Source organism: Ziziphus jujuba, chromosome 5 (assembly GCF_031755915.1).
Source record: "Ziziphus jujuba cultivar Dongzao chromosome 5, ASM3175591v1".
In the NCBI taxonomy this organism is placed as follows: Eukaryota; Viridiplantae; Streptophyta; class Magnoliopsida; order Rosales; family Rhamnaceae; genus Ziziphus; species Ziziphus jujuba.
In genome coordinates this window covers 8,038,055-8,063,597 of record NC_083383.1, presented here as the reverse complement: position 1 = coordinate 8,063,597, position 25,543 = coordinate 8,038,055, and the positions used below count along the sequence as shown (strand labels likewise).

The window sequence follows — 25,543 nt, the reverse complement described above, 5'->3', positions numbered from 1 at the left end:
TACAAAAAATAATACATACATTTATATAAAAATATATGGGAAGCAGATTAATTAGCCATCATACATCGTTTTTTTTTTTTTTTTTTTTTTTTGGCTTGAAAAAGTGCAAAAAGACCCCATCTGTTTCTAAATGCCCTAAATGAAATTAATTAATTAACTTGATTCTTGAAAGGGAGGAAAGAATAGTGGTTGCTTTAGGGTATAAGTTATTGGTTGGAGATAATAAGGCTATTTGGTTAGGTCTTAATGCAGAGGTGCGCTTTCACTGGCTTGTGATCAGAACTATGTATATTGTCCATTGATTAATGTGATGATTTACAAATAAAAAATTTAAAATATATGTATGAAAAGAATAAGTTTATAATACAAAAAATAATACATGCATTTATATAAAAATATATGAGAAGCAGATTAATTAGCCATCATACATCGTTTTTTTTTTTTTTTTTTTTTGCTTGAAAAAGTGCAAAAAGACCCCATCTGTTTCTAAATGCCCTAAATGAAATTAATTAATTAACTTGATAATATATGTATGAAAAGAATAAGTTTATAATACAAAAAATAATACATGCATTTATATAAAAATATATGAGAAGCAGATTAATTAGCCATCATACATCGTTTTTTTTTTTTTTTTTTTGGCTTGAAAAAGTGCAAAAAGACCCCATCTGTTTCTAAATGCCTTAAGTGAAATTAATTAATTAACTTGATTCTTGAAAGGGAGGAAAGAATAGTGGTTGCTTTAGGGTATAAGTTATTGGTTGGAGATAATAAGGCTATTTGGTTAGGTCTTAATGCAGAGGTGCGCTTTCACTGGTTTGTGATCAGAACTATGTATATTGTCCATTGCTTCATAGGAATCCAAAGTTACATTCATTTCATCCATTTCTTGTATCTTGAACAATATTCGATCCGTCCATGATGGTACTCTCACCTGCACGACAAGAAATCATCAGGATTGAAACCCAAACTATTTAATTAAGAACAATTACTATTATATATTAAAACCAACTTTTTATATTAATTCTATAATGTGAGTATAAAATAATGAAGATTAAATAATACCTTATAACTAGTATCGTAGTTGCTGGTTCCGATATTATACTTGTAAGTGGGCTTGAATGTTAAAGTTCCCTCGCAATATCCGTTGAAAATCTGTCCTTTTTCAGCCTCCTTCAGAAGTTGATCGTTGCTGGTGAGTTGCTGCATGCAGTCAATATATAAATATATACATAATTTAATTCTTGCTGCTAATTTGATGGCATATAATAATATAAAATTGAACAAATTATAGTGATAGATATAAAGCTTACAGAGTGAAGGTCTTTTCGAATTAGATTCCTGGCAGGATAGTTATCGATCCCTTGAATCCTGTAATTAAGATCTCCCAACCAGACAGTAATCTGGGTAGGTCTGGCATATGGGTTCCAATTTTTGGAGAAGAGAGAGTGTGATATGTGCTTGCACTCCCTATTTCTTTCCTCCACTTTATGAGCATGAGCTATATGAAAAATAACAACATTTTCAAAACCCACATTAGTTATCTTATCAAATGGTGGACAGCCGGACCCAATTAATTGCAAAAACTATTATTTGTCTGCATTGGTCGTTCACCAATAAAATAGTTTTAGTATAAATATAATATAATTAAATATTTCTAATTTACATTTCATCATATTAATTAGTGATTATTATTGATGGGAACAAATAACAAGATTCATCAGTTATAATTATTACAGTTAATGGCATTAATTTTTGCTTCCTAGTTCCTCATTTAATTTTTAACATTGGCAAAAAGTACCAATGAGAAGCTATTCTGTGTATACAAAAAACAGATAGGCCTGGGTCATATGGTGGGCCCATTTTGGGTCCAAGACAAAAAAGGGATATAGTGGGATCCAACTAACTATCCGACCGAGAAAAAGGTTTATTTTGAAGAGGGGTTTACCAGAGAGATGGCAAGAGATAAACATCATTTGGATGCCTCTGTAGTTAATGCGGATTGCCACTGCACCTTTCTTTCTTCCAATCAATCCTCCAAATCCACCTACTGATTGCTTGTCGACTTTCAATTCTGCAGACCAGAAATGCAATTATTATTACCAAACTATACAGTTTAAAGCTAGTTTCCACAGTTGGAGTAATTGATTCTGATCAGTTAATGAAAAACAGCCAAAGCTTACCTTTTATGAACAACTCTGAGTCCTTTGGCCCAAATACATATAGGTGCAGAGATTGCATAGTGGCTTTTCCTAGCAGGCTTTATTTCATATGTACACAAAATTAAATGATGTCAATAAGTCAAATGAACCACATATATTATGCATATTTCAATCCTTAACTACTAATAGTTTTTCATCGTTAATATATATATATATATATATATATATATATGTATGCATGTATAAATGAAGAAAGAATTGAAGGAATGGTCGCAGTAAAGCTCACATGTAGGATTCAATAAGAGCTGTCTGCAAAAGTCGCAAAATGTTGTGGCGGGGCACCTCTTGAAGACCTACAATCAGAAGATCAAATGTCCGGCTGTTTCCCACTACCTCTGCCAAATCTTCGTAAGAGACCTTCATATTATCATATATCATATATAGCAGGCAAAAAATATATATATATATACATATATATAAATATATATACTATAGGATTGATTTTTTTATTCGCAAAGTTAACAAAAATTAATGGAAAACCTCAGAAGATTATAATCACCTGCCCATTCATGTTCCAAGTAACCACACATATGCATATATCCGAATTGTTCGACGGCTGACATGGATCGTTCATCTCTATGCTCTTTATTCCTTCATGGCTAGTGGGATTATTATTATTATTATTGTCCATGGAAGACATTGATTTTCTCTTCCACTTGTATCTTCCTCCACACATTCTAACATTTTCATGCAACACAATTCAGTTTTAATCAAACTAGCTAAAAACATAATTATTTTTCCCAATATATATATATATATATACATATAACATTATGAGAAGCAAAAGGAGAAATAAACAAGGAATTAAGAAAGAAATGCATGCATAATTAGTATGATACCCTTTACCAGCACTAATGGAGCTTATGAAATTTCCCATTTCTTTGTTACGTACACGTGATTCTGCAGCAAATTAAGTTTCTTCTCCCATGGGGTAGCCAGTTTATTTTTAAACAAAGCTGACTTGGACTTTATATGATATGTGCTATATATACAGATAGATATGGATATTTGGCCTTGTAGGCGGTGAAGTTATAGAAGGGAAGTCAAATTTCTAATGTTTTGGGACTTTATTTCCATTTGCTTATTGTTTTTTTCTCAAAGAGTTAGGTTGCCTTATTGACATTTATGCAAGCAAGTTAATAAATCAAACTTGAAAAAGACTACCTCTCTGCCTTAATACTCTCTCACTCTTCACGCACCATTAAAACTCATACACCAAGTATTTGTATACTCTGAATTTTTCCATGGAAATTTGTGTCCGTTTGCTTTGGAAAATCTGGAATTATCCATTTGGATTTTGAAAACTTGGAGTGGGTAGTTTTGGGATCTCACACCAACACGCGCAGATGGCTCATCTCCAAAACACATGGCATGAGCTCAACACCCTCGCGTCATGCATGGCGCTGAATGTCAATGTGGGCCCCAGGGATACCTCCAAATATCAACTCTTGCCAGCTGTCATCCTTCTGCCAATCTTCCGCCGGCATATCCTTTCACTCTGAACGGGCTGCGGAGAAAATCTTCTATCCCACCATGATACCAATCAGATGGTGCCACGCTAATTAGTTTGTTGCCATCTGTTAAAATATTTGTCACATATCAAAATAATTACTTTGTCATATTATATTATCCAGTTCACTGTTTTTTTAATTTTGAAAAAGAAAAACTTTAAAAAAGTTACTTGCACGAACCTGCTGGAATAACGACTTTTCTTATTCGGCTTTGACTGGCTTCTTCCATCGTAACCTTGATTTAAAGCTTGAAAGCATATCTTCTTTCATAATCATTTCGCAGATCAATTCAATCCCAAACCAAAAAGTATTTATCAAAAAAGAAAAGAAAACCAACCCAAAGTGCACCTAGAAGACCCACACTCTCTGTTTTATGATATCCTTCCATAGTCATCTCGCAGGGGTGGTCTTATAGAACTTAGGCCTGTACTCTCTTATTACTCCGTAGTCCCACCACAAACAACCTTTCTTTTCCTCTGATTGTCTCCAGACGAGGTTGATTAGCTTGAGCCTGTACCAACCCACAAGCAAAACTCTTCTTTGCTTGGTTTTGGTATCCCTAAATAAATCTTCCATGTCTGTTTTTTTTTTTTTTTTTTTTTTTTTTTGTTAATCATAATTATTGTTTTGATAAATAATCTTCCATGTTTGTTAGTTAGTGTTTGAAATTTGAAATTGTTTGCTAAAAAAAAAAAAAAAAAGAATAAGGTAAATAGAATAAAAGTGATTAGTCCGCTACCAGTAAGGTTTTCTTGCAGCACGTACAAGTAAATTTTTAAAAAATTTATTCTTCATTAAAATATGGTGAGTTGGATAATGTAAAATCCCATGGCAATTGTTTTGAAATCTAACAGATGGTGATAAACTAGTTGGAGTAGTACCACAGGGCCACAGAAATTTTTCTCCGGGCTGAGACCCATATTAATGTCGCCCCTGCCCAAGTTCCATGTCCTAAACAAGCCCAATTACAACCCAACAACACAAATCTTTAACTGATTATGCATTTTTAATTTAAAAAGTTTTCATGGTTGAACTTTAAGGATTGTACGAGAAGTATTAAAGTTGAAAAGAAAAATGATTCTTGAAATTTAATTTTTTAAAAATTAATTAATTATTTATTTATTTAGTAAATAATAAAAAAATTAAAATTTATAAGTAATTAAATTTAAAATTGTATAATAAAATAAGGATAAATATGTATTTTAAAAAAAATTTAAAACTAATTTATTTGAGATTTTCAAAATCATTAAAATATATATAAGGGAATAATTTTTCCACATATTTTTCTAATGGAAATTTAATTATCTGGATTCATACTTTTCCACCTTATAATAAACATCCAAACAAATGAAAATTATCACTTTTCTAGAAGAATTAGATCATTACTAACTTTATCTTTATCCAAACATATCGTAATAGTATTTTTCATTTTAGATAGATGATAAAATCACTTGGGATAATTTTCTGTAATACCTGATAAGTATGGAAAGTAAATCTAATAAAATATTATTTTTATTTCAAATGTATCCAAATTTTGATTAGTAAATATGTTGAGTCTAAAATTACCATAAGAGGAATGATGATGGCTTGATTTTATAGACTAGGTAATCAGCTATGAGAACTAATAAATAAAATACAATACATTATTAATTAAGATGAATATATAAATTAATACTTTCCAATAGATGAAATCAGCTCTCGATGCTGATGAATGGAGCTTGATATACACAACCCTATAAAATTTCTATAATATTGGTGACTAGTTGAGTAAGCATGTTTTTATTGTTTTCTTTGTCTTCAAAAGAAGTAAACATTGCAAACTAATATCGTTGCTTCAAGACTACTAAAATGTTTGGAAACAGAAAAATAATTATCGGAAAAAAGTGACATTAACTTCGTCACTAATTATACGATAAATACGTTTTTATATTCTAAACAAAAAATAAATCTTACATTGGAGTGGTAGTGATAGTGATGTTACATCGGAGTAGTAGTGATGTGACAAAGGTATGTAAACGTCTCTAAAGATTAACAATACCACTACCTAGCAAATCCATTGTCGTCTAGTCCGGTTTAGGATACCTGGCTTTCACCCAGGCGACCCGGGTTCAAATCCCGGCAATGGAAATTTATTTTTTGGGAATAAAATCTGGGTATTTATTTATTACTATTTTTAAATTCTTAATTTATAAAAATTGATGATGCGAAAAATCAGTTTAAGTGCCACTTCTCTCTCGACGGAAGCCTTATCAGTTAAGCTTCTTTTGAGGGCTTTCAAGAAAGTAAAAATTTCGTGTATCGTGATGGATGATTTTTCATCAGTCTGTTGAACAAGGAAAATCTGAACCAAAAAAAAAAAAAAAAAAAAAAAAGTGTGTTGTTGGTCTTTTAAAAGCACTCTACTTTCCATTGAATGATCAACTACTGCTTTCTCTGGCTGGTGGGTTTTGTTGTTGCTCTGTCTTTTGAGTGGCGGGTTGTGTTTTGTTAATTAATTTTGGATTAATCAAAATCCTTTTTCAGTTTTGGGAATCAGATGTGAGCCCATAGAGTTTACTGGAAGTGGGGTGCTCTGGCTTTCTAATCACCCATGTTTGAAGGCTACAAAGTGAAATGGTAGGAATTCGGAATGTCCTCTATCTGATTGCTTATAAATTATACTATATAATTTCTGTTCTTTTAGAGGTTATATTTTATCAGGGTTTATGATTGAGCATAAGTTTAGTATTTTTTATTAACAAAGAAATGCATTTTCACTAGTAGTTGGGAAACCCAGTTTGAATATTTTTCTTATCTGTACTTCAAGAATACCCAGCACCCAGATACAGTTTCCCTTATAAAGCAAGCTGACAGTTTTTTTATATTCAGTCAAAACACCCCAATATTGTAAGTAATTTCTGATTATATGTTTCCTTGAATAATTCAGAAGGTAAGAGAACCCCCCAAGACTTCTTTCGAAATGGATATGCAGTTGGACAGAATCAGCGACTTACCTAGCCACATTATAGAGCAAATTCTGTCGCATTTGTCGATTAGAGATGCGGTGAGAACAAGTATCCTGTCGAGCAAGTGGAGGTACAAATGGGCTACGATTCCACATCTTGTTTTTGATAATCAGTGTCTCTCAGTTCCTTCTCAAGATCAAGCAACTGTCAAGAGTAAGCTTTTGGCTATCATTGATCATGTTCTCTTGCTTCACATGGGCCCAATATGCAAGTTTAAGCTCTCCCATCGAGATCTACTAGCCATTAATGATATTGATAGATGGATTCTTTATCTGTCTAGAGGCTCGATCAAAGAGTTTGTACTTGAAATTTGGAAAGGACAGCGTTACTTTATGCCTTCTTGTTTGTTTTCTTGCCAAAACTTAACTCACTTGGAGTTATTTAATTGTTTGCTGAAACCCCCTTTAACCTTTAAAGGCTTCAAGTGCTTGAAAAGCCTTGACCTTCAACATGTTACCATGACCCAACATGTGTTTGAGTATATGATTTCCAGCTGTCCTATGCTTGAGAAACTCACTTTGATGAACTTTGATGGATTCTCCCATCTCAACATTGAGGCGCCAAATCTCAAGTTTTTTGACGTTGGAGGTGTATTTACTGATGTCAGTTTCAAGAATACCTTCGGTTTAGCTGTAGTTTCCATTGGTTTATATGGGGATATTGCAAATGACCAGAACAGATGTTTTAGCAATTCTAGCAACTTGCAAAAGTTTTTTGACCATCTACCCGTTATTAGGAGGCTGGAAATTCAGAGTTATTTTTTAAAGGTAATTGTTCTGCTCATATCATTAATTTGGTGATCTTATTCCCTTAGATTTGACATGTCAGATTTTACTCTTTTTTTTTTTTTTTTTTTTTTGGCTTCTGTTTACAAAGAACAATTTGAAGCTCTATCTAATGATCTTATTATGATTTAAATAAGCTGGTTCAGTTGTTGAGATTCTTAGGAGTGTTATGTACTATAGCATATTCATGATTTCTGCTGTTGTTAACTTGTTATGTTTCCTTTTGCTCCAGTATCTGGCTGTTGGCATTTTGTTGGGAAAGACACCTAAACTATGTGTTGATCTGGATTATCTTTCTATACGCATAAGCTTCAATGATCTAGAAGAAACTTCGACTGCTCTTTGCATCTTAAGAATTGCTCCTAATCTACAAGAACTAGAAATTTTGGTGAGTTTCCTTATTATTGATTTTGCAATTTGAATTGATGCATATATAAATATTTAATATTTATGTCAAGTTGATATTTGCATATTCGTTCTTCTGTGGGTTCTTTCTTAAGCTTTCCTACTTAACAACGTATGCATAATTGTGAGCTCCTTTGGAAAGTTCCGAGGCTGATACTTTAGAGCTTATGTAGGCTCGCCCTGAGGAAAATACTGGAATGGAAACGGTTACCAACTTTTGGGAATATGACTATTGGAGCTGCCTATTCACTCAACTTAAACTTGTGAAAATTACTGGCGTCTCTGGTACCAAAAGCGAATTGGATTTCATCAATTTTATGCTTTTAAGGTCACCGGTGCTTGAGAGTATGACTGTTAAGCCAGCTTCTGAAAATGGTGGATTGGAGTTTGTGAAAGCGTTGTTGCGCTTCAGGCGAGCTTCAGTTCAAGCAGAAATCGTTTTCTTGGATCCCTGAAACGATTACAGATTTCATGTTAAATGTACGAGCTGGTAATACTATTTTAATTAATTTTTTAGAAGCTTAATTAAATGCATATTTTGCAATCTGGCAAATTGCGCCAGGAGAAGCATTGACACATCATGAAAACCAGCATTGACACATCATGAAAACCAGTATGATATCAAGAAATTAAGCATTTTCAAGTCCTTATTGACTCTGGATTTGTTATTAAAAATAGAATGGTTTTCTTAGCTTTCCAAAATATAGGAATAATTATTATCAGTGAACTAACTGCACTTAAGGGACTACTAGCCGAGTGATTTGAAAGGCATTCTGCATAACAAGCTATGGAATAGTGCTATAAATCGGAATGTTGATTTCTCTATTAGTTGTCATAGAAAAGTAGCATTACAGCTTTATCTGTGGTTTTTATGTTTTTGAGAAAGCTCCTAGGGGAGTTGAACAACCGGTTTCTTGCGATGTGTTAATGTAGTTTTCTTTCTCAGACTTCCACATTTTGATTTAAAAAAAATAAAAAAATGCGTATCAAAGTTTTTGTTCAATATGTATGACGGATCATAATGGCCATTTGAAATGATATAATCTAATGGTGGATAAAAAATTAAAAGTTAAAATTAGTTGTGGATTCAAAATTTTTAATTTATCGTCTTTTATCCACCATTGTATTAAATTATTTTAAAAGTCATGATGATTTTTTATTAATAGTAGTGAAAATACATTGGTACAAGGAATCTGACTCATGTATCTAATGTTTATGGCATTTATGCAAGACAATTACTTCACTCTATATTTTTTTTTTTATTAAGAAAACCTTAAAATGCATAAATGAAAAGCAACAGTACACATATCATCTTGAAGAATGGAAGACAGCTACTCTGGGCCATCCTCCAACCAAGATTCAAAACCATCCAAGGATAGAGCATGTCGAGCTAAGATCTCATTTGCTTCTCTATGTGCAAAAGAGCACTTACAAATAACAGACATTGAAAAGGGAAAGCAATAAACTGAATATCCTCCACCAAAAAACAATAAACCCCTAGCTAGAGAACGGCCACCTGACAGTCGCTCATCAAAATTCCACCAGTCAAACCACTATGCTGGCAAAACATCAAAACATCTTCTTCTTTTTTACTTTTTTTCTTTTTTTCTTTTTTTTTTCTTTTTTTTTTTTTTTTTAATTTTATGAAAGCATCAAAACATTCTTTATGGCTAAAAGCTCAACCATTCATGGACTGCATACATGATTGAAATCATCATATCTATTGACGTCATCATATCTGAGAAATCATGCTACCTTTTGCAGAATATTTTTTTTTTTTTTTTTAAACAAATTCCTTTGAAAGAATATATATGATGCTTCCGAAGAGTTTCCGAAGGCTTCCATTTGAAGAATAGAATAGATCTAAAAAATTCATGGCTTACGAGGGCTTATCTTAGAGGGTTTGAGAGAGAGAGCGAGGGAACGATTAGGGCTTTTGATATTTGAGCAAAGGTAAATGTTGGAAAGTTTTATTGAAAAGTAGGTAAGACATTTATGGATTCGGATATAAATAAATATATACATATATATAAATATAGCTTAATCAAATAAGATAATTAACAAACAGCCCCTAAGTAAAATAGCTTTTAGCTCAGTGTGAGAAGATCTATCCAATATTACTGAAAAAGAAACACCAATTAGAACTTTCATTTGTTTGGCAAAAGAAAAAAAAACTTCATTCATTTCATTTTATTTTTTTATGATTCGTTATGTATAATATTTTATCAAACTTTACTTTATATATAGTATTTTATCAAAGTTTACTTTCGTACTCATTTTTATACAAACTCATATCTGGGTAATGGGTCCATAGCATCTTGAGCTTTGGCTTGTTGGCTCTTTTAGGTTATAAAAATTCCAGTCCTTTCAGCCAAAAAAGAATTTCTTGTCTACCGGGTCCAAATCTTCACATTAATTGACAATTCTTAACCTTATCTTTATTAATTTAAAATTTGAACTATCAATGTATTTCATACAAAATCAAAAGTCATCAAATGATATTTAAAAGCTGATTTGTTTTCGTATTTTTGTTAATTAAAATGTAAAACATATATGTGGCTTTTCACAAGCGGTTACGCCAACTATATCAATATTATTTAGTTAGTTATATTTTAAAATCTAAAAATTTCGGGTTATCTACAAATATGAAATGATTATTAATGTCCTATCAATATTATTTAGTTAGTTATATTTTAAAATCTAAAAATTTCGGGTTATCTACAAATATGAAATGATTATTAATGTCCTATGGCGATAGGTCTGGCTCCATGAAGTTCCCACTCACAAGCTTTTTATTCGACTTTATTTGGATAGTCTGGGTCCTTATAATTCATCGTCACTCGACTTTGTTCAAATCAAACAAAATTCTAAAAAAAAAAAAAAAAAAAATCACTTTTGTATATTTTCCTTTTCACTTTAATAAAAGTTGCATTGTTTTTTCTGTCTAAACAAAAAAAAAAAAATATATATATATATATATTAATACACTTTGATTTAGTCCACGAGTTATACATTGAAGCAATTATACAAGATCGAGTTAAAAAATAAAAAATAAAAAACAAAAAAATGATTTCATTTTCCCTATGGGATGCTAAGAATGAAAGTTAAAACATTATATCGTTAAAGCCCCCCATATTAATGTAATATATATATATATATTTATATGGGATGTTAAGGATAAAAATTATTCAATGCCCACATATGATGTAATGTACAGAAAGAGAAAGTATTATTCACATAGAAAGTATGGATAATAATATTATATACTTTTAACATTCTTAAATTGAAATTATTTTGAAGGAAACCAAATATATTCTTGACAAATTAGAGTTACCTTCCAGACTGCAATGAGAACATTAAGAGGAAAGAAATCAGATATATATGTTCAAAGATCAATTGAATCGGTCATTCAAAAAATCAAAATTACATATTCAATGTTAAGCTGGCACCCATCACGCTTACCGTGTGGATTTACTCATAATTGCGTAGATTATATTCATAATTGCATGTTGATTTTTGCCCATTTTAGTCTTTTGAAACAGTGTTAGTTAACAACGACAACTAATAATAATTCCAAAATTCTATATGCAAAATCTACTGGTGAAATCCAACTTTCATCCCAATTTAAAAAAAAAAATGACAAATTTTCTTTGGCATTTTGCTCTGAACTTTTTTGATACAGTATGATCTTTTAAACTATTTTTCATTTAATTTTTAACAGTTTTGATTCTTGAATTATGCTTACACTTGATTTTTAAACTTTCTCTTTGGTATTTTAGCTTTAAACTTCTTTTTTTTTTTTTTTTTTTTATATATATGTATTTTGATCCCTAAAGCTGTTTTCAATATAGTTTTTCCTTAAAACAGTTTTTAATATAATTTTTAGCAATTTTAAGACATTTTATAAGCTTACTTAACAAGAAAACAAGGAATTGACCTTAAAATTATTAAAAGTTACACCACTAATATTTTGACTATCATAATTCATTAAAAAGTTTAAGTTTAAAGACCAAACACCAGAAAAGAACAAGTAAAAATTTAAAAATGAAAGTGTAATTATAAATATATAATTTAAAGACTAATAAAGTTAATAATTGTATAAATAAAAACCGTGATTCTCGTTGGCGAGGTGCCTGAGCGTTATGACACACCACCAATATTTCAAAGCCGTCTAGAAGAGTTTCCGATGCCCATTCGCTAGTTTGGACCCTTTTTTTTTTTTTGCCCCCACCAAACTTTCAAACTCCAACAGCAATAATCTACATTTCTTTAGATAGCTAGCTAGCTAGCTTGCTAGGGCGTGCCAGATTTCTTCACAGAATCAAACCCAACCGCCCTCCTCGCTTATTTATGATCATTTAAAGCTAAACCACAAACTATTTTATATCTTCATTTCCATCGTCCTCTTTGTATATATAAAATTTAAGGGATATATAGAAAGAAGTCGAAGTAGAAGTAGTGAGAGAAGGCATATATATATATATATATATATGGAAAGCAGTAGGCCACTTCTGAATGATGAGAACGAGAAGCGTGAGAAGGAGTATGTGGAAGTGATAAAGGAGTTCGGAGAAGAATCAAGAAGGCTGTGGAAGCTGGCTGGGCCGGCGATCTTCACCTCGATATGTCAGTATTCACTCGGAGCTCTCACTCAGACGTTTGCTGGCCTTGCTGGGGAGCTTGAACTTGCCGCCGTCTCCGTTGAGAACTCCGTCATCGCTGGTCTCGCTTTTGGTGTCATGGTATGTTAGAAATTTTTTCGCCGTTTACTTTTTTATTTTTATTTTATTTTATATTTTTGACATGCTTCCATAGGAGGTGTGAAAAAGTAAGTCAGATACGGTTCCATAAATGTGCAAAACCAGCCAAAGGTGTTTCTCGAGGCATTGGATTTTTATTTAATTTGGTGATCAGAGAATGTCAACACCTCTTTTTTTATGATAAAAAGTTTTTAATTTGTTTGCAATAATGATTATCAATATATATAATGTAAATTTAGTCATTATGATATTTAATTAGATTATCCCAAATGTGAAATAATTTTTTAATACAATATGCATGTCGTTATTAGAATTTCTTCAACCGATTTAGTCTATAAATTTAATCAATTTCACTGTCGCATTAATTCATAAATGACAATGATCTCAATAATTTATAAATAACAATTATTGGCCACCTGCAAGTACACGCATTTTATTTTTACTTTTTATAAAAAAATATTATGTACTCCCTGTTTTTATGATATTTAATTAAAATATCCCATTGTGAAATAATTTTTTAATACAATATGCATCTCGTTATTTCTTAAAAATTTTTAATTTATCAATTTAATCAAATTTACTATCGCATTAATTCATAAATGGCAAGTATTGGCCATCAGCAAGGACACGTATTTATTTATTCATTTTTTACTTTTCATATACAAATATTATATACTCCCTGTTTTCCCAGTGGGTATATAAACTATTTCGGACCAAAACAAATAATAAAATAAAAAGTTGACAAATTATCAATTCATACCTTTTCCATCCAGTTTTAGCAATTAATAATTCATAAGCCATCGTGGCGTCAAAGCCAAATGAATAAAATAATTCTTTATAGATGCAGCCATACAGGCTAAAAGGGCAACCTTCTGATATTTGGATAATTGAAAGAAAGTTTTTGCAGAAGTTTGTTTCATCTCCTTAATTTTCTTTTGCTTTCAAAACTGAAATTAAGTTTAATAATGCTTTTTCTTTTGCACACAAGTAACTTTATTAGGTGTAAAAATAGTTATGACTTAGGAGAAATCTTCCTTATCTCTTTTGGTTTTTCATGAAATTAATTATAAGAAGAAAAAATAAAAAGCCCAGAAAAGAAAAACAAATCATGACGTATATCGAGGTCTGCAACCCCAGATAAAGTATTCACTCCTCGTACAAGTACAGCATGTTACTCGTAATTTGTGACCTAGAATTTTGATTGACTTCCAGCTTGGCATGGGAAGTGCATTGGAAACGTTGTGTGGGCAGGCATACGGTGCAGGAAGGCTCAGAATGTTGGGAGTGTACATGCAGAGATCATGGATAATCTTGTTGACATCTGCCAGTCTTTTAACTCCCATCTATGTTTGGGCCCCACCCATTTTGGAGGTTGTCGGAGAAACCACTGAGATCTCTGAGGCCGCAGGTCAGTTTTCCAAAAAAAATAAATAAAAGATTTTGTATTAATTATATATCATTAGTAACAAAATTTGCTAAATTAATAGTGATTTTTTATTGGTTGAACTTGGGATTAATCACGCCGCAGGAAAATTTGCTCTGTGGATGCTTCCGCAATTGTTCGCCTACGCACTCAATTTTCCAATTCAGAAATTTTTACAAGCACAGAGTAAAGTGATGGTCATGGCTTGGATTTCGGCTGTGGTACTAGTAGAACACGCATTTTTAAGCTGGTTGCTAATACTGAAACTTGGGTGGGGTTTACCTGGAGCAGCATTAGTACTTAACTCCTCCTGGTGGCTCATTGTGATTGCCCAATTGATTTACATTTTCAAAACCAAGTCAGATGGTGCTTGGAGCGGTTTCTCATGGTTGGCATTTCAAGATTTATTTGGGTTTGTGAAACTTTCTTTGTCTTCTGCCTTGACGTTATGGTATGTTTTTCCCCCTTTTTCTTTTCATTGTTTTTTGATGTACAAGTTGAGCAAGTATGGAACTGAATCTTTTTTTATTATTATTATTTTTTTCACATCAATTTGTTTGATGCAGTTTGGAGTTTTGGTACTTGATGATTTTGGTGGTCATAACAGGCCGTTTGCCAAATCCTTTGGTTCCAGTCGATGCAATATCTATTTGGTAACATGTTTTTTTTTTTCCCTCAATTTTAGTGTCAAAAATCATCATGTTGGTTCTTTAATAACCTCATTAATTTCCATTTGATGTTTGCAGTATGAATATAAATGGATGGGACGCAATGATTGCACTTGGGTTCAATGCTGCAATAAGGTGGATTTTCCCCTGCATTATCTCTTCCCCTTTATGTTTTCAATGTACAGGGATTGTAACAGTATAAAGAAATTGAATCCAACAGCGTGAGAGTATCAAATGAACTTGGAGCTGGGAATGCCAAGGCTGCGAAATTTTCTGTGGTGGTGGTTTGTGTGACATCCATGATCGTAGGAGCCATATGCATGAGCATAGTAATTGCCACAAGAGATTACTTCCCATACCTTTTCACAACCAGTGAAGCCGTTGCAGCAGAAACCACAAGACTTGCAATCTTGCTCGCAGTCACAGTGCTCTTAAACAGTCTTCAACCGGTGTTATCTGGTAAAGTAACCAACCAAGCATATTTAAACCAAAAAAAAAAATAAAAATTATTAAAGCTGGACATAGTTTAATATTGTGTGAATTTGTTTGTGAAGGTGTGGCTATTGGAGCCGGATGGCAATCTCTTGTCGCATACATCAACATTGGGTGTTACTACATTGTTGGATTGCCTACTGGTATTCTTCTGGGATTCAAGTTTGGCTTTGGAGCCGAGGTAATATATATTTATGTATATAATTCTTTTTTTTTTTTTTTTTCCTTATTATTTACAAAGTGTGGTTTTGTGAGTCGCAGGGTATTTGGTCGGGGATGATTGGAGGCATATCTTTGCAAACCTTAATCTTGATAGTGATCACTTCAATAACTAATTGGAATAGAGAAGTCAGTATATAATGTTAATAGTATATAGTCTTTAATTTTTATTATCTAGTCTGGCTTAAGAAGGCTTTGTTTTTCAGTTTCAAGTAACATAAATGATATATGTATGCAGGCTGAAGAAGCAGAAAGCCGTGTTAGGAAGTGGGGAGGTTCAGCTGGAGAAGAATGACTGAAAAAAGATTGAAGGCTAGAAAAATTGGTTTTGAAGTTGATCTGTACCATTTTAAAAAAGAAAAGACAAAATGTTAAGAGAGAGCACAGAAGGGTGCAATTCCACAGTCTAAATGAGGGAATAATGTGGATCATGGTGTATTTAGGAGGGGTTCTCATGATTCCATTTTTATGTACTAAATGCAGAGTTTAGTATTGTATCTTAAATGGAGTAGTGTAGCTTTTTTGCAGATTGGCAATGCTTTACTATTTGTTGCTTTTCGTTTCTAGTGTCTGGGAACTTTTTATTTTCCTCTGCCGTCAAATAATTTCCACACAACTTCTTTTCATTTACCGTTGCTGTTAGAACTCGGACGTTTGAGAAAGAATGTTGTGGTGAAAATGGACCAGTAGTTATGGGCCTTAAGCTGAAGGCCCCAAGTGAAATGGAAGTGGCTCTTGGCCCAAAAAAGTAAAAATCTCTTTTTTTTTTTTTTTTTGGGGGGGTGGGGTGGGGATTTTTTAAGTAGAAACTAACGAAATTGTGGAGCCATAAAGGTTTTTGCTACTTTTTGAACCAAAGTATCGCTTCCCTTGTTGGGGGTCAGTAACGTCAATTCGAACACATTATCCCCTTTGCACCTGCTCAATTTCTCTACTTGGAGCTCACAGTTCCACAGAACGAACACCCAGAGAGAACGTTTACAGGATGGCTGTTTCAATTGCCTCTCTCACATCTTCGCTCTCTTCTCTCTCGTTTTCCTCTCATGTTTCTCACAAACCAAACAGCCTTTCCTTTACCCGCTCAAAGTCAGTCTCTGTCTCGCACGTGGCCAGGATTTCTCCTCTGGTTGTATCAGCATCGGTTGCTACGCTGGAAAACTTGGAGACTGATGACCTGAAGAAGTACGTGAAATCGAGACTCCCCGGTGGCTTCGCTGCCCAAACGATTATCGGCACCGGTCGCCGTAAAACGGCCATTGCGCGCGTTGTTCTCCAGGAAGGCAGCGGCAAGATCATCATCAATTACCGCGATGCCAAGGTCCTCTTTCTCTCTCTCTTATGCATATAGACGGAGTTCACAGTTTCTAGTGAGATTGTTTGGATACATTGCATAATACCATGATTAGTGTTTTTTAACCACTTGTGCGTAATGCTGCTATGGATTTGTTGTGTTTTTTTGGGTTTTAAAGGATTACATTTGTGGAAAAATTAGGGATTCTCAATTATTTGCGTAGTTTGCTTATTTTCAATGCCATGTTCTGTGTTTCATTCTGCTTAGCTACTGTTGCATCTATATTGCATCTTGTGTAGCTATATACGTGTCTACGTCTGGTTATTATCTTGGATTTGAAAATGATGGAAATATGTCATGAAGGCATGGCAATGGTAAAATGTACAACTCCAATTATTAACGTTTGGGAAGGGGCAGATTGAATGGATAAATTACATAGTTCATAGTGTTCAACATTGGAGATAAAACCCATATTGTGTTTGGGAAATATGGATTTGGATTGATAAATAAATAAAAAATAATAATAATAAAAATAAATGCTCTAGTGTGTCGTAAGTCCTTATCTGTATTTTAAGTGAAACTCTCTACGATCATCTCTGTTTCTCGCACTGAGGCAGTGGATAAGAATTCAAATGTGTATTTTATCTAGCACATAATTGGTTTAGTTAATTAATGCATAGAAGTTATTTACTCAAATATATATATATATATATATATATATATATTAATGCATAGAAAATCACATTGTTGACAAAGGCAATGAAGGTGATATCCTGTTACTTGACTTCTATTGGTCTGTCTTGGAGTTTTGGAGTGGCGGAGTGGCACGATTATCAACTCAAAAGCGTTTTGAAACAAGTTCAAGCTGTTATATAGATCATTGTTTTGAGGGATATCATTTATCTAAATCGAAGTTCAGCTGTTGAATTACTCTGTTATGAGGGGATGTGCTTTATCTAAAGAGACTGATACTTCTGATTTTAGAGTTGCAACAATAACACCACTTAACACCAACCTTTTTCATTTTAACAATTTGTAGCTGTCATCATATATTCAATGGATTAATTTCCTGTTTCTGAAGAAAATGCTGTAGTATATTAAAACATCCATATGTCACCATATTAACATGTTTTAAGATAAGCTCAATACACACAGCATACGCTCTATAAACATATATCACATGCACAAACATGTGGTCTCACTTGTCTATATATGTATCTTGTTTATGCTGTAAAAATTTGTAATACGAATATATATTTTTAATTTACTCTGCCATGTTTAATTGTAGAGCAATTTTGCTTCTTGTATTGTGATTATATATGTGTCAAATTGTGGTTTTACTTTTGCAACCCAATCTTGGCAGCAATTACACAAGTTCCTTTCTATTCTTTGTCAATTTTTGTGATCCATCGCAATGATAGTATGCCTTTTTTTGTGGAAATATGATCATTTATGGAATATGTAACTTGTTGGAGCATCTAGAAATGATTGACACTTAATTCTATGTTTTCTTCTTCTTTGTCTTTTATTATTATTATTATTTTTTTTTTTTTTTTGTTTCTTTATGTCCAATTATATGCTTCTGTATGCTACTTTTTGTGCTTCAGTGAATTAATTATTAAAACATAGGATTTTGCTGTGAAATTAGCAAAGGTTGGCTTGATTTATTTCACAAAGCAGTGAAAGCAGAGCACTTAGAGTGAGAATACGGCAGGTGTAGGACAAGCTTATGATGACTCAGCAAACTGAAGAGCTTTCTGGTGACAATTCTGTGCATGGAAAATAAAAGTTTCTTCACATCACTTGATTCTGTTTATTTGTGTAGGAATACCTCCAAGGAAACCCATTGTGGCTCCAATATGTCAAAGTTCCCTTGGTCACTTTGGGATATGAAAGCAGTTACGATGTATTTGTCAAAGCTCATGGTGGTGGTCTCTCCGGTCAGGCTCAGGCAATCTCCCTTGGCATTGCCCGTGCATTGCTAAAGGTGAATGAGAACCACAGAGCGCCACTGAGAAAAGATGGCCTTTTGACAAGAGATTCGAGAATTGTTGAGAGGAAGAAACCTGGTCTCAAGAAAGCTCGTAAAGCTCCCCAGTTCTCCAAACGTTGAAGTTGCATTCCTCCGTTCTCATGGACCCAAAGAAGGGAAAAACAAAAGGGCCTTTCGGCTTTTGACTGCGTATGTCTAAATTTCAGTTTTGTTTGTAGATTCCTTGTATGCAAAGTGATTCTTTACTTCCTGAATCTAATCTTTTAGGTTTAGATATGATTGAATTGTATTACTTTTGCAGTCGAATCTTCCTACATATATATATATATATATATATATATCTTCAAATTACCGGGAGTTAGTTATTCTCTTTTATCTGGAAAATAATTTTGTTAGGTCAGAATGACTGTTGCGTAACGTTGTTGTTGTTATGGATTTGCATCCAAACTAAATTTCCTGATTACTCTGAACGAAAATGGAGAGTCGGTGTTTTAGCTGACGTAAGCTGAGAAGCGAATGAGTAGACAAGAAACCCAGGACGCATTGGCAACACCACGGACTACCCTGGACCCGCTACTGATCGTTTGAAGCTATCACGTATCCAAGAAAAAGGTTCGCTCAAGAATTACAAACGGATATCCTGTTCTCGTTTTGACGTGCGCGAGGAAAAACATTCCATTTGGTTTGGTTTCTCCAATCTTAATTGTTAGGATGATGCGAACAGAGGAATAAAGGTGCTTCCTCTATTATTTTTTTTTTGGGTCAAGTAGACTTTGGAAGCAGTTCCAAGTAAAGTAAATTTTATATATGTGTCAAAAAAAAAAAAGGGGTAAATTTTATATGGGCATCGATATAAGATGATATCCACTAATATATTAGCTTTTTTTTATTTTTTTTTATTCTTTCCTACTCTTTTTTGGTGATTCTTTCTTCAGTAATTTACAAGTCACTACTCTCGTTAAATAAATATATATTTTTTGGTATTTTGTTTTTTAAAATTTATATGGGGCTTGATATAAGATGAGATCCACGAATATATTGCTTTTTTTTTTCTTTCCTTTTTTTTGTATTTTTTCATTCACCAAAATATAAAAAAAAAAAGAAAAAAAAAAGGTCACGTTCCGTTTTTCCTTCGCCTCGAAGGCCTTGACCGGTCCATGTACGTATATATACTAATCTTACATCCCACCAAAAAATATAGGGAAAATTTAATAACCAATTGGGTAACAGCGTTGGTGGTAACGGCGCTCACTATTTCCACTCGGTCTCGTACTCTTCGCCGTCAAAGGCCAGAGTGGTTTTTTTTGGTTAACAATTTTTCGTCTTTAGAGAGAGAGAAGTAGAATACCGAACCAGGTGCGATTCTAAATTCTAATTGACGTGATCAGTATATCGTCTGACTGTTCACTATTAGCTCTTCCTTCTTTGTTCAAATTGATTTGCTTTCTATATATTTCTTTATCTAACGGAGCGAAATCTTTTTTTTTTCTTCTTTTTTCATTTTTCTCTCTGTATTTTTTTTTTTGTTTTTTGGGGGCCGAGAGGTTGGGGTTTTTCCTTCCGCTTCAAGCTTTCTTTTTGCCTGCAAAGAAAATAAATTGCACTTTGTTTGTCAGCTATTTATGCGTTTTTGTTGTATTCGTATATGTTTTACTCAATAGCATACACAATGGCGGAGTACGCAAGCAGCGATGACGAAGAGCGTTATCAGTACTACGATGACGATGATGATGATGATGATGATGTTGATGTTGATGGTGGTGATGGTGGTGATGAGATCGTAAGCCTAAGGTCCCACGGTTGTCGTCCAGCATTTAAGGTAACCACTTGTTTTAGATTCTGACGGAAAGTCTTCGATTTATTTCTTCATTTCAACTTTTTTTTTTTTTTTAAATTGTTATTTTCTAAGAAATTGGATAAAGTTTATTGTCAACTTTACTGTGTCTCGAATTGTATTAGGCTCAGAAAGTTGAGAGTTTCGGGTTTTGCTTGGATCGTACTTCTCATAATTCTTTGAAATGCTCCACGTAAATTCTCTCTGTTTCTACAATTGAATTCATCAACTGGAACAGTTGTTTTCCATTTTCTTTTCTTTTTAAGACAGTTCAAAGTATGAAAATTAATAATACGCATCAACAGTCTTTTTGTTGACTCAAAAAAAAAAAAAAAATGAAAATTGAAGTTAATATAGTAAAACCAAGGATTTATTAGCACAGTTGTATCTTGCTAGTGATTTAGCAATTCCATACCGACAGTTTCTTCGGCTCTCATTATTGATCTTTGTGTTTGGTACGTAATTTTGTTCTTCTTTTTGATTTTGTGATTCTCTCTCTCTCTGTGTCTATTGCAGATAATTACAAAAGAGTCTTTAATGGCTGCTCAGGTAATTATAGCGAATTTTTATACTTTTTGCATTATGTCTTTTTCTATTCTCTGCTTGATTGTGTATTATGTTATTGTATTGAATTGTGCAGGAGGAGGACTTGAGGATGGTAATGGATGTGCTATCCTTAAAAGAACACGTTGCTCGAACCTTACTCATTCACTATCGTTGGGATGCTGAGAAGCTGCTTGAGGTACTTGTAGAGGAGGGAAAAGAAAAATTATATGCTGATGTAGGTGTGACTATGATGGAGCATGGAAAGCACATCATGTCACGGTTTTCATCTGTGGTTATGTGCAATATCTGCATTGAGGAAGTTTCTGCAAATGAGATGACAACCATGGACTGTGGTCACTTCTTTTGCAATACCTGTAAGTTCTTTATCTCTTCATTTTCTTCTTCAAAATTATTTCAGTTTCAGGAGTACTTAACAATGTAGCTTAAAACTCCTTTGCTTGGGTTTGGGAAAAAGTATTATCAGATGACTGCAATTTTAGTTTAAAAGGATTAGGTCAATTCTTTACAAGATGTTGCACCAATGTTCCAAAAAATCATTTACACAAGGCAATTTTCATATGCAGTCACTCAGAATTCTGCGTTTTGATTTGATAATATCTGCTGTTTGAATTTGCTTTTCTGTGTTTGCATTTGCCCTTCCATAACTTTTCATCTGAAATGAGACTTAATCATGAATTATGGTGCTTAGGTTGGACAGAGCATTTTATTGTAAAGATAAACGATGGCCAGAGTAGGCGCATTAGATGCATGGCACACCAGTGCAATGCTATTTGTGATGAAGAAATAGTCAGAAATCTAGTCAGTGCAAGGGATCTTAATCTGGCAGTGAAGTTTGATCGTTTTCTTTTGGAATCGTATATTGAGGATAATAGAAAGATTAAATGGTGCCCAAGTGTTCCGCATTGTGGGAATGCTATACGTATGGATGATCCTCAGTTTGAGGTTGAATGTTCTTGTGGCCTACAATTCTGTTTTAGTTGTTCGTCTGAAGCACACTCTCCTTGTTCATGTCAAATGTGGGAAATGTGGGCTAAGAAGTGCCAAGATGAATCAGAGACTGTTAATTGGATCTCAGTCCATACAAAGCCCTGCCCAAAATGTCGCAAGCTGGTTGAAAAGAATGGAGGATGCAACCTGGTATACTGTATCTGTGGACAAACATTTTGGTGAGAATTCTCATCCATATGTTTTGCTCAAATTTATTTAAGTTCAGGTTTTTGCTTTAAACGCTAGGGTGATAGAAAGGGTTATAAATTTATTTCGCTTTATCTTATTATTATTATATTTTTTTGGGTGAATTGTAAGTCTTTAGCCTTGCGATGGGATTTGTAGCTTGAATCTTTCTTTGGGGGGTAGAAATGTTTATAAATTAATTTCACTTTGTTTTAATTCAAATTATTTTTGGGTAAATCCTAGGTCTTTGACCTTGTCATGGGATTTGCAGCTTGCATTTTGCTTTGAACTGGGATGTGTATGGGGTTGGTGTTTTTCTTGGCTTAGTTTTCTTGTTGGTCTATGCTATATTACTGTCGGTGTTTAACTGTTTATCTGTTGAGCTTTTATTCAAGATATTCTTCTGCTTCTAAATGCATTTTGGGAGTTAGCCATGTTGCCGTTCAAGACATCACAAAAAAGAATGTATTCTCTGGAAAGAATGTTCTTTCTTTCTCACCATGCCTTTGTCCTTATGTATGAAGAAAAGGGCAGTATATGGTGCAAATCTTGAAGACTAAGCTCCTATTACCAAACTGATAGTTTACACCTTCAGAATAGAGAATTCAAATAATGTGAAATTTGATGATGCCTCATGGAAATTTATTTCATTAATTGTTATTTAATTTTTTGATTTATTTTAAGACATCATAGTGCTGTTAGGATCAATGGTAGTGCATAATTTTGTACCTGTTTTTGCAGTTGGCTTTGTGGTGGTGCAACTGGCAGCGACCATACATGGACGTCTATAGCCGGACATAGCTGTGGACGATTCAAAGACAATGAAAAGGTTAAAGTTGACCGTGCAAAGAGGGAGACATACCTAGTGCGTTATCTTCATTACTACAACCGTTATAAAGCTCATAAAGATTCTTTTAAACTTGAAAGTAAGCTGAAGGAAACCATGCAAGCAAAGATATCAAATTTGGAAGATAAACAATGTATCTGTAAAGATTTTAGTTGGGTAACTAACGGACTTAGCAGACTGTTCAGGTCAAGGCAGATTATTTCATACTCCTACCCATTTGCATATTACATGTTTGGTGATCTAATTGAGAATGATTTGACAAAGAAGGAAAAAGAAATCAAAAAGAACTTATTTGAGGACCAGCAGCAGCAGCTTGAGGCAAACATTGAGAAGCTCTCATTGTACATAGAGAAGCCTTTTGATCAATTCTCGAATGATGAATTTATGGAGTTAAGAATGAAGATCATCACTCAATCTGTGGTTGTTGATAACCTCTGCAGTAAATTGTATGTTTTTTCTCAAACACCTTGAATTATCATTTATCATTTGAAATTGTTTGGTGATGGACAATTAAATTATTAGGACCATTTAAAATTTTCAAGATACTGAGTTTCTTTAATGAAGCTTTTTATAATAGCGAAGGATTTGAGGTGCCAGACTTTAGCATAAAGCCCTGATAGTTTTCTCCACTTTTTAAAAATTTTTTAGCTTTGAATTTGGTCTTCTAGACCTTAGATACCAATGCATTAGCTATATATCATATTTGTGTGTATATATATATATATATATTATGCTTGCATAACCTAATTGTATACATTGATCTGCAGGTATGAATGCATTGAGAATGAGCTTTTGGGTTCCATTTCGGGGGAAACTCATATTATTGCTCCGTACAAGTCGAAAGGCGTGGAGAAAGCATTAGAACTTTCTGTTTGTAGGGACATGGAGACTTCTAATACTGAAAGAAATTCTGGCTAAAATGGTTTGAACGTTATTGGCTAGTTCATCTAACCATTATTTTCTGCAACATCTCAATCTCAGTTTAACTTTCTTCATAGTATATATTACTAGGCCTTAAATTATTCTGTAAATAGCCTTTGATAGGCTCGGATACTAGACATTTTGATTACGTATCTCTAGTGAAATAAGAGTTATAGATTTATTTATTAGGGTCAACTTTTGTCTAAGTTGAAGAACGTAGAGAAAAAAGAGTTATAGATTTATTTATTAGGGTCAACTTTTGTCTAAGTTGAAGAACGTAGAGAAAAAGTAGATATTCTTGAATGTTACATCTGACTAGAATTTTTGTTTTCCAAACTAATACGGGATTGGGAAATAATCTTTTCTTTTTTCTTTTTAAATAAATTTCGTTTTATGAAATTGTTTATTTTGTTGTTTCACACCATTCTCTTTCTCCAACGTCTGAAATCTGTTGGTGTGTGGGTTTATCTGGACCTGAAATTCTGGTATATCATTGTATATTTTCTCGCGGATATGAAATCCATTTTTTTCTATTAATTTTTGATTGCTACAGGATGATTTTTGACATAATGGTTAATTATGTTGAAAGCAACCTAAAAATTATATGGAAAAGTAAATACTAATTGCGAAAAAGACTTGTTGGATTATAATAGGAAGATTAGACAAAGAGGAAAACGAAGAGACAGCATAACTTTTTTAGGTCTTTTCGTCTGTCATCGTTGTTTCTAAACTAAATTTTTTAAAATATAACTTTCGTACTTTTTGTGTTCCTAAATACGAAAGGTATAGTTTGAGAAATTCTACCATCATCATTACAATTACCATTATTATCTCAGCACCGTAAGCTAAGAATTACGGACACTTTATACTTGATCAATGCCGGTTCCTGGTTCCATTTAAATATTTTGTTATGTTTAGAACCATTCCAAAGAAAAAAGATATTCAGTTTAAATTAATCATTTAAAATGACATAAAAAAATGTCATTACATAAACTTATTAGAAATGTTACAAGAATATAATATAGTGAAAAGTAAGATGAAATTGAATTAACATAAAAATATCTAAAAACAGAATAACCGAGGAAAAAAACTTAATAATTTTACTATTAATAATTTTTTTTTGAAATTACAAATTATCTCTAAAAGCATTTCCAAATTGTTTCCTATTCATTTAAAATTTTTTTACCACATCAAATAATAAACAGATGTGGTTTAAAAAAATCTTCTCTAATAGTTTTGTGCATTAGTTTTATCAAGATGATATAACAATAAAATAAATAGAAGTTTTCTGGAAACTTTGTTGGATATGCTGAGTCAGTATTTTTATTTATTTTTATTGACTTTTGTTAATTGAATTTAATTTTAATTAAATATAATTTTAAAATAAAAAATTACACATCAGTATTTTATGATACTTTATACAAAAT

The 25,543-nt window shown here is 32.9% G+C and overlaps 5 protein-coding genes and 1 non-coding gene across 10 annotated transcripts; 5 read left to right on the top strand and 1 right to left on the bottom strand.

Moving 5' to 3' along the window:
• Positions 1-509: 509 nt before the first annotated feature.
• On the bottom strand, positions 510-3,205 carry LOC125423041 (type IV inositol polyphosphate 5-phosphatase 11). Of its 3 annotated transcripts, none has more exons than XM_048476130.2 (8): positions 3,062-3,205; positions 2,722-2,899; positions 2,449-2,579; positions 2,184-2,260; positions 1,949-2,074; positions 1,314-1,501; positions 1,066-1,203; positions 510-934 (listed from the first exon to the last, which is right to left on the bottom strand). In XM_048476130.2, the coding sequence occupies exons 1-8, from the start codon at positions 3,097-3,099 to the stop codon at positions 785-787; spliced, it is 1,026 nt and encodes a 341-aa protein (XP_048332087.1). In that variant the 5' UTR covers positions 3,100-3,205; the 3' UTR covers positions 510-784. The 3 variants fall into 3 exon arrangements, with proteins under 3 accessions (XP_048332087.1, XP_048332088.1, XP_048332089.1); XM_048476131.2 differs by having other exon boundaries at positions 2,449-2,566; XM_048476132.2 differs by having other exon boundaries at positions 2,449-2,566; positions 3,069-3,185.
• Positions 3,206-5,785: 2,580 nt separating this feature from the next.
• TRNAE-UUC (transfer RNA glutamic acid (anticodon UUC)) lies at positions 5,786-5,860 on the top strand. Its single transcript has one exon. It is a non-coding gene; the product is annotated as a tRNA-Glu (tRNA).
• LOC107420217 (F-box/FBD/LRR-repeat protein At1g13570) lies at positions 5,839-8,576 on the top strand. Of its 3 annotated transcripts, none has more exons than XM_048476517.2 (5): positions 5,839-6,011; positions 6,257-6,349; positions 6,660-7,505; positions 7,756-7,911; positions 8,102-8,576. In XM_048476517.2, exons 2-5 carry the CDS (start codon positions 6,347-6,349, stop codon positions 8,381-8,383), a joined length of 1,287 nt encoding a protein of 428 aa, XP_048332474.2. In that variant the 5' UTR covers positions 5,839-6,011; positions 6,257-6,346; the 3' UTR covers positions 8,384-8,576. The 3 variants fall into 3 exon arrangements, with proteins under 3 accessions (XP_048332474.2, XP_015884600.3, XP_015884601.3); XM_016029114.4 differs by having other exon boundaries at positions 5,839-6,173; XM_016029115.4 differs by having other exon boundaries at positions 5,839-6,349.
• A 3,550-nt stretch (positions 8,577-12,126) lies between these two features.
• On the top strand, positions 12,127-16,233 carry LOC107420201 (protein DETOXIFICATION 33). Its single transcript, XM_016029099.4, has 9 exons — positions 12,127-12,670; positions 13,901-14,096; positions 14,217-14,562; positions 14,678-14,764; positions 14,858-14,914; positions 15,000-15,238; positions 15,334-15,452; positions 15,533-15,619; positions 15,729-16,233. Exons 1-9 carry the CDS (start codon positions 12,419-12,421, stop codon positions 15,783-15,785), a joined length of 1,440 nt encoding a protein of 479 aa, XP_015884585.3. The 5' UTR covers positions 12,127-12,418; the 3' UTR covers positions 15,786-16,233.
• Positions 16,234-16,329: 96 nt separating this feature from the next.
• Positions 16,330-19,125, top strand: LOC107420281 (small ribosomal subunit protein uS9c). The gene is made up of 2 exons (XM_016029208.4): positions 16,330-16,808; positions 18,607-19,125. Exons 1-2 carry the CDS (start codon positions 16,476-16,478, stop codon positions 18,892-18,894), a joined length of 621 nt encoding a protein of 206 aa, XP_015884694.1. The 5' UTR covers positions 16,330-16,475; the 3' UTR covers positions 18,895-19,125.
• A 1,318-nt stretch (positions 19,126-20,443) lies between these two features.
• LOC107420280 (probable E3 ubiquitin-protein ligase ARI2) lies at positions 20,444-24,304 on the top strand. The gene is made up of 6 exons (XM_048475370.2): positions 20,444-20,593; positions 21,125-21,157; positions 21,249-21,528; positions 21,864-22,341; positions 23,090-23,641; positions 23,963-24,304. Exons 1-6 carry the CDS (start codon positions 20,444-20,446, stop codon positions 24,111-24,113), a joined length of 1,644 nt encoding a protein of 547 aa, XP_048331327.2. The 3' UTR covers positions 24,114-24,304.
• The last annotated feature ends 1,239 nt before the right edge of the window (positions 24,305-25,543 follow it).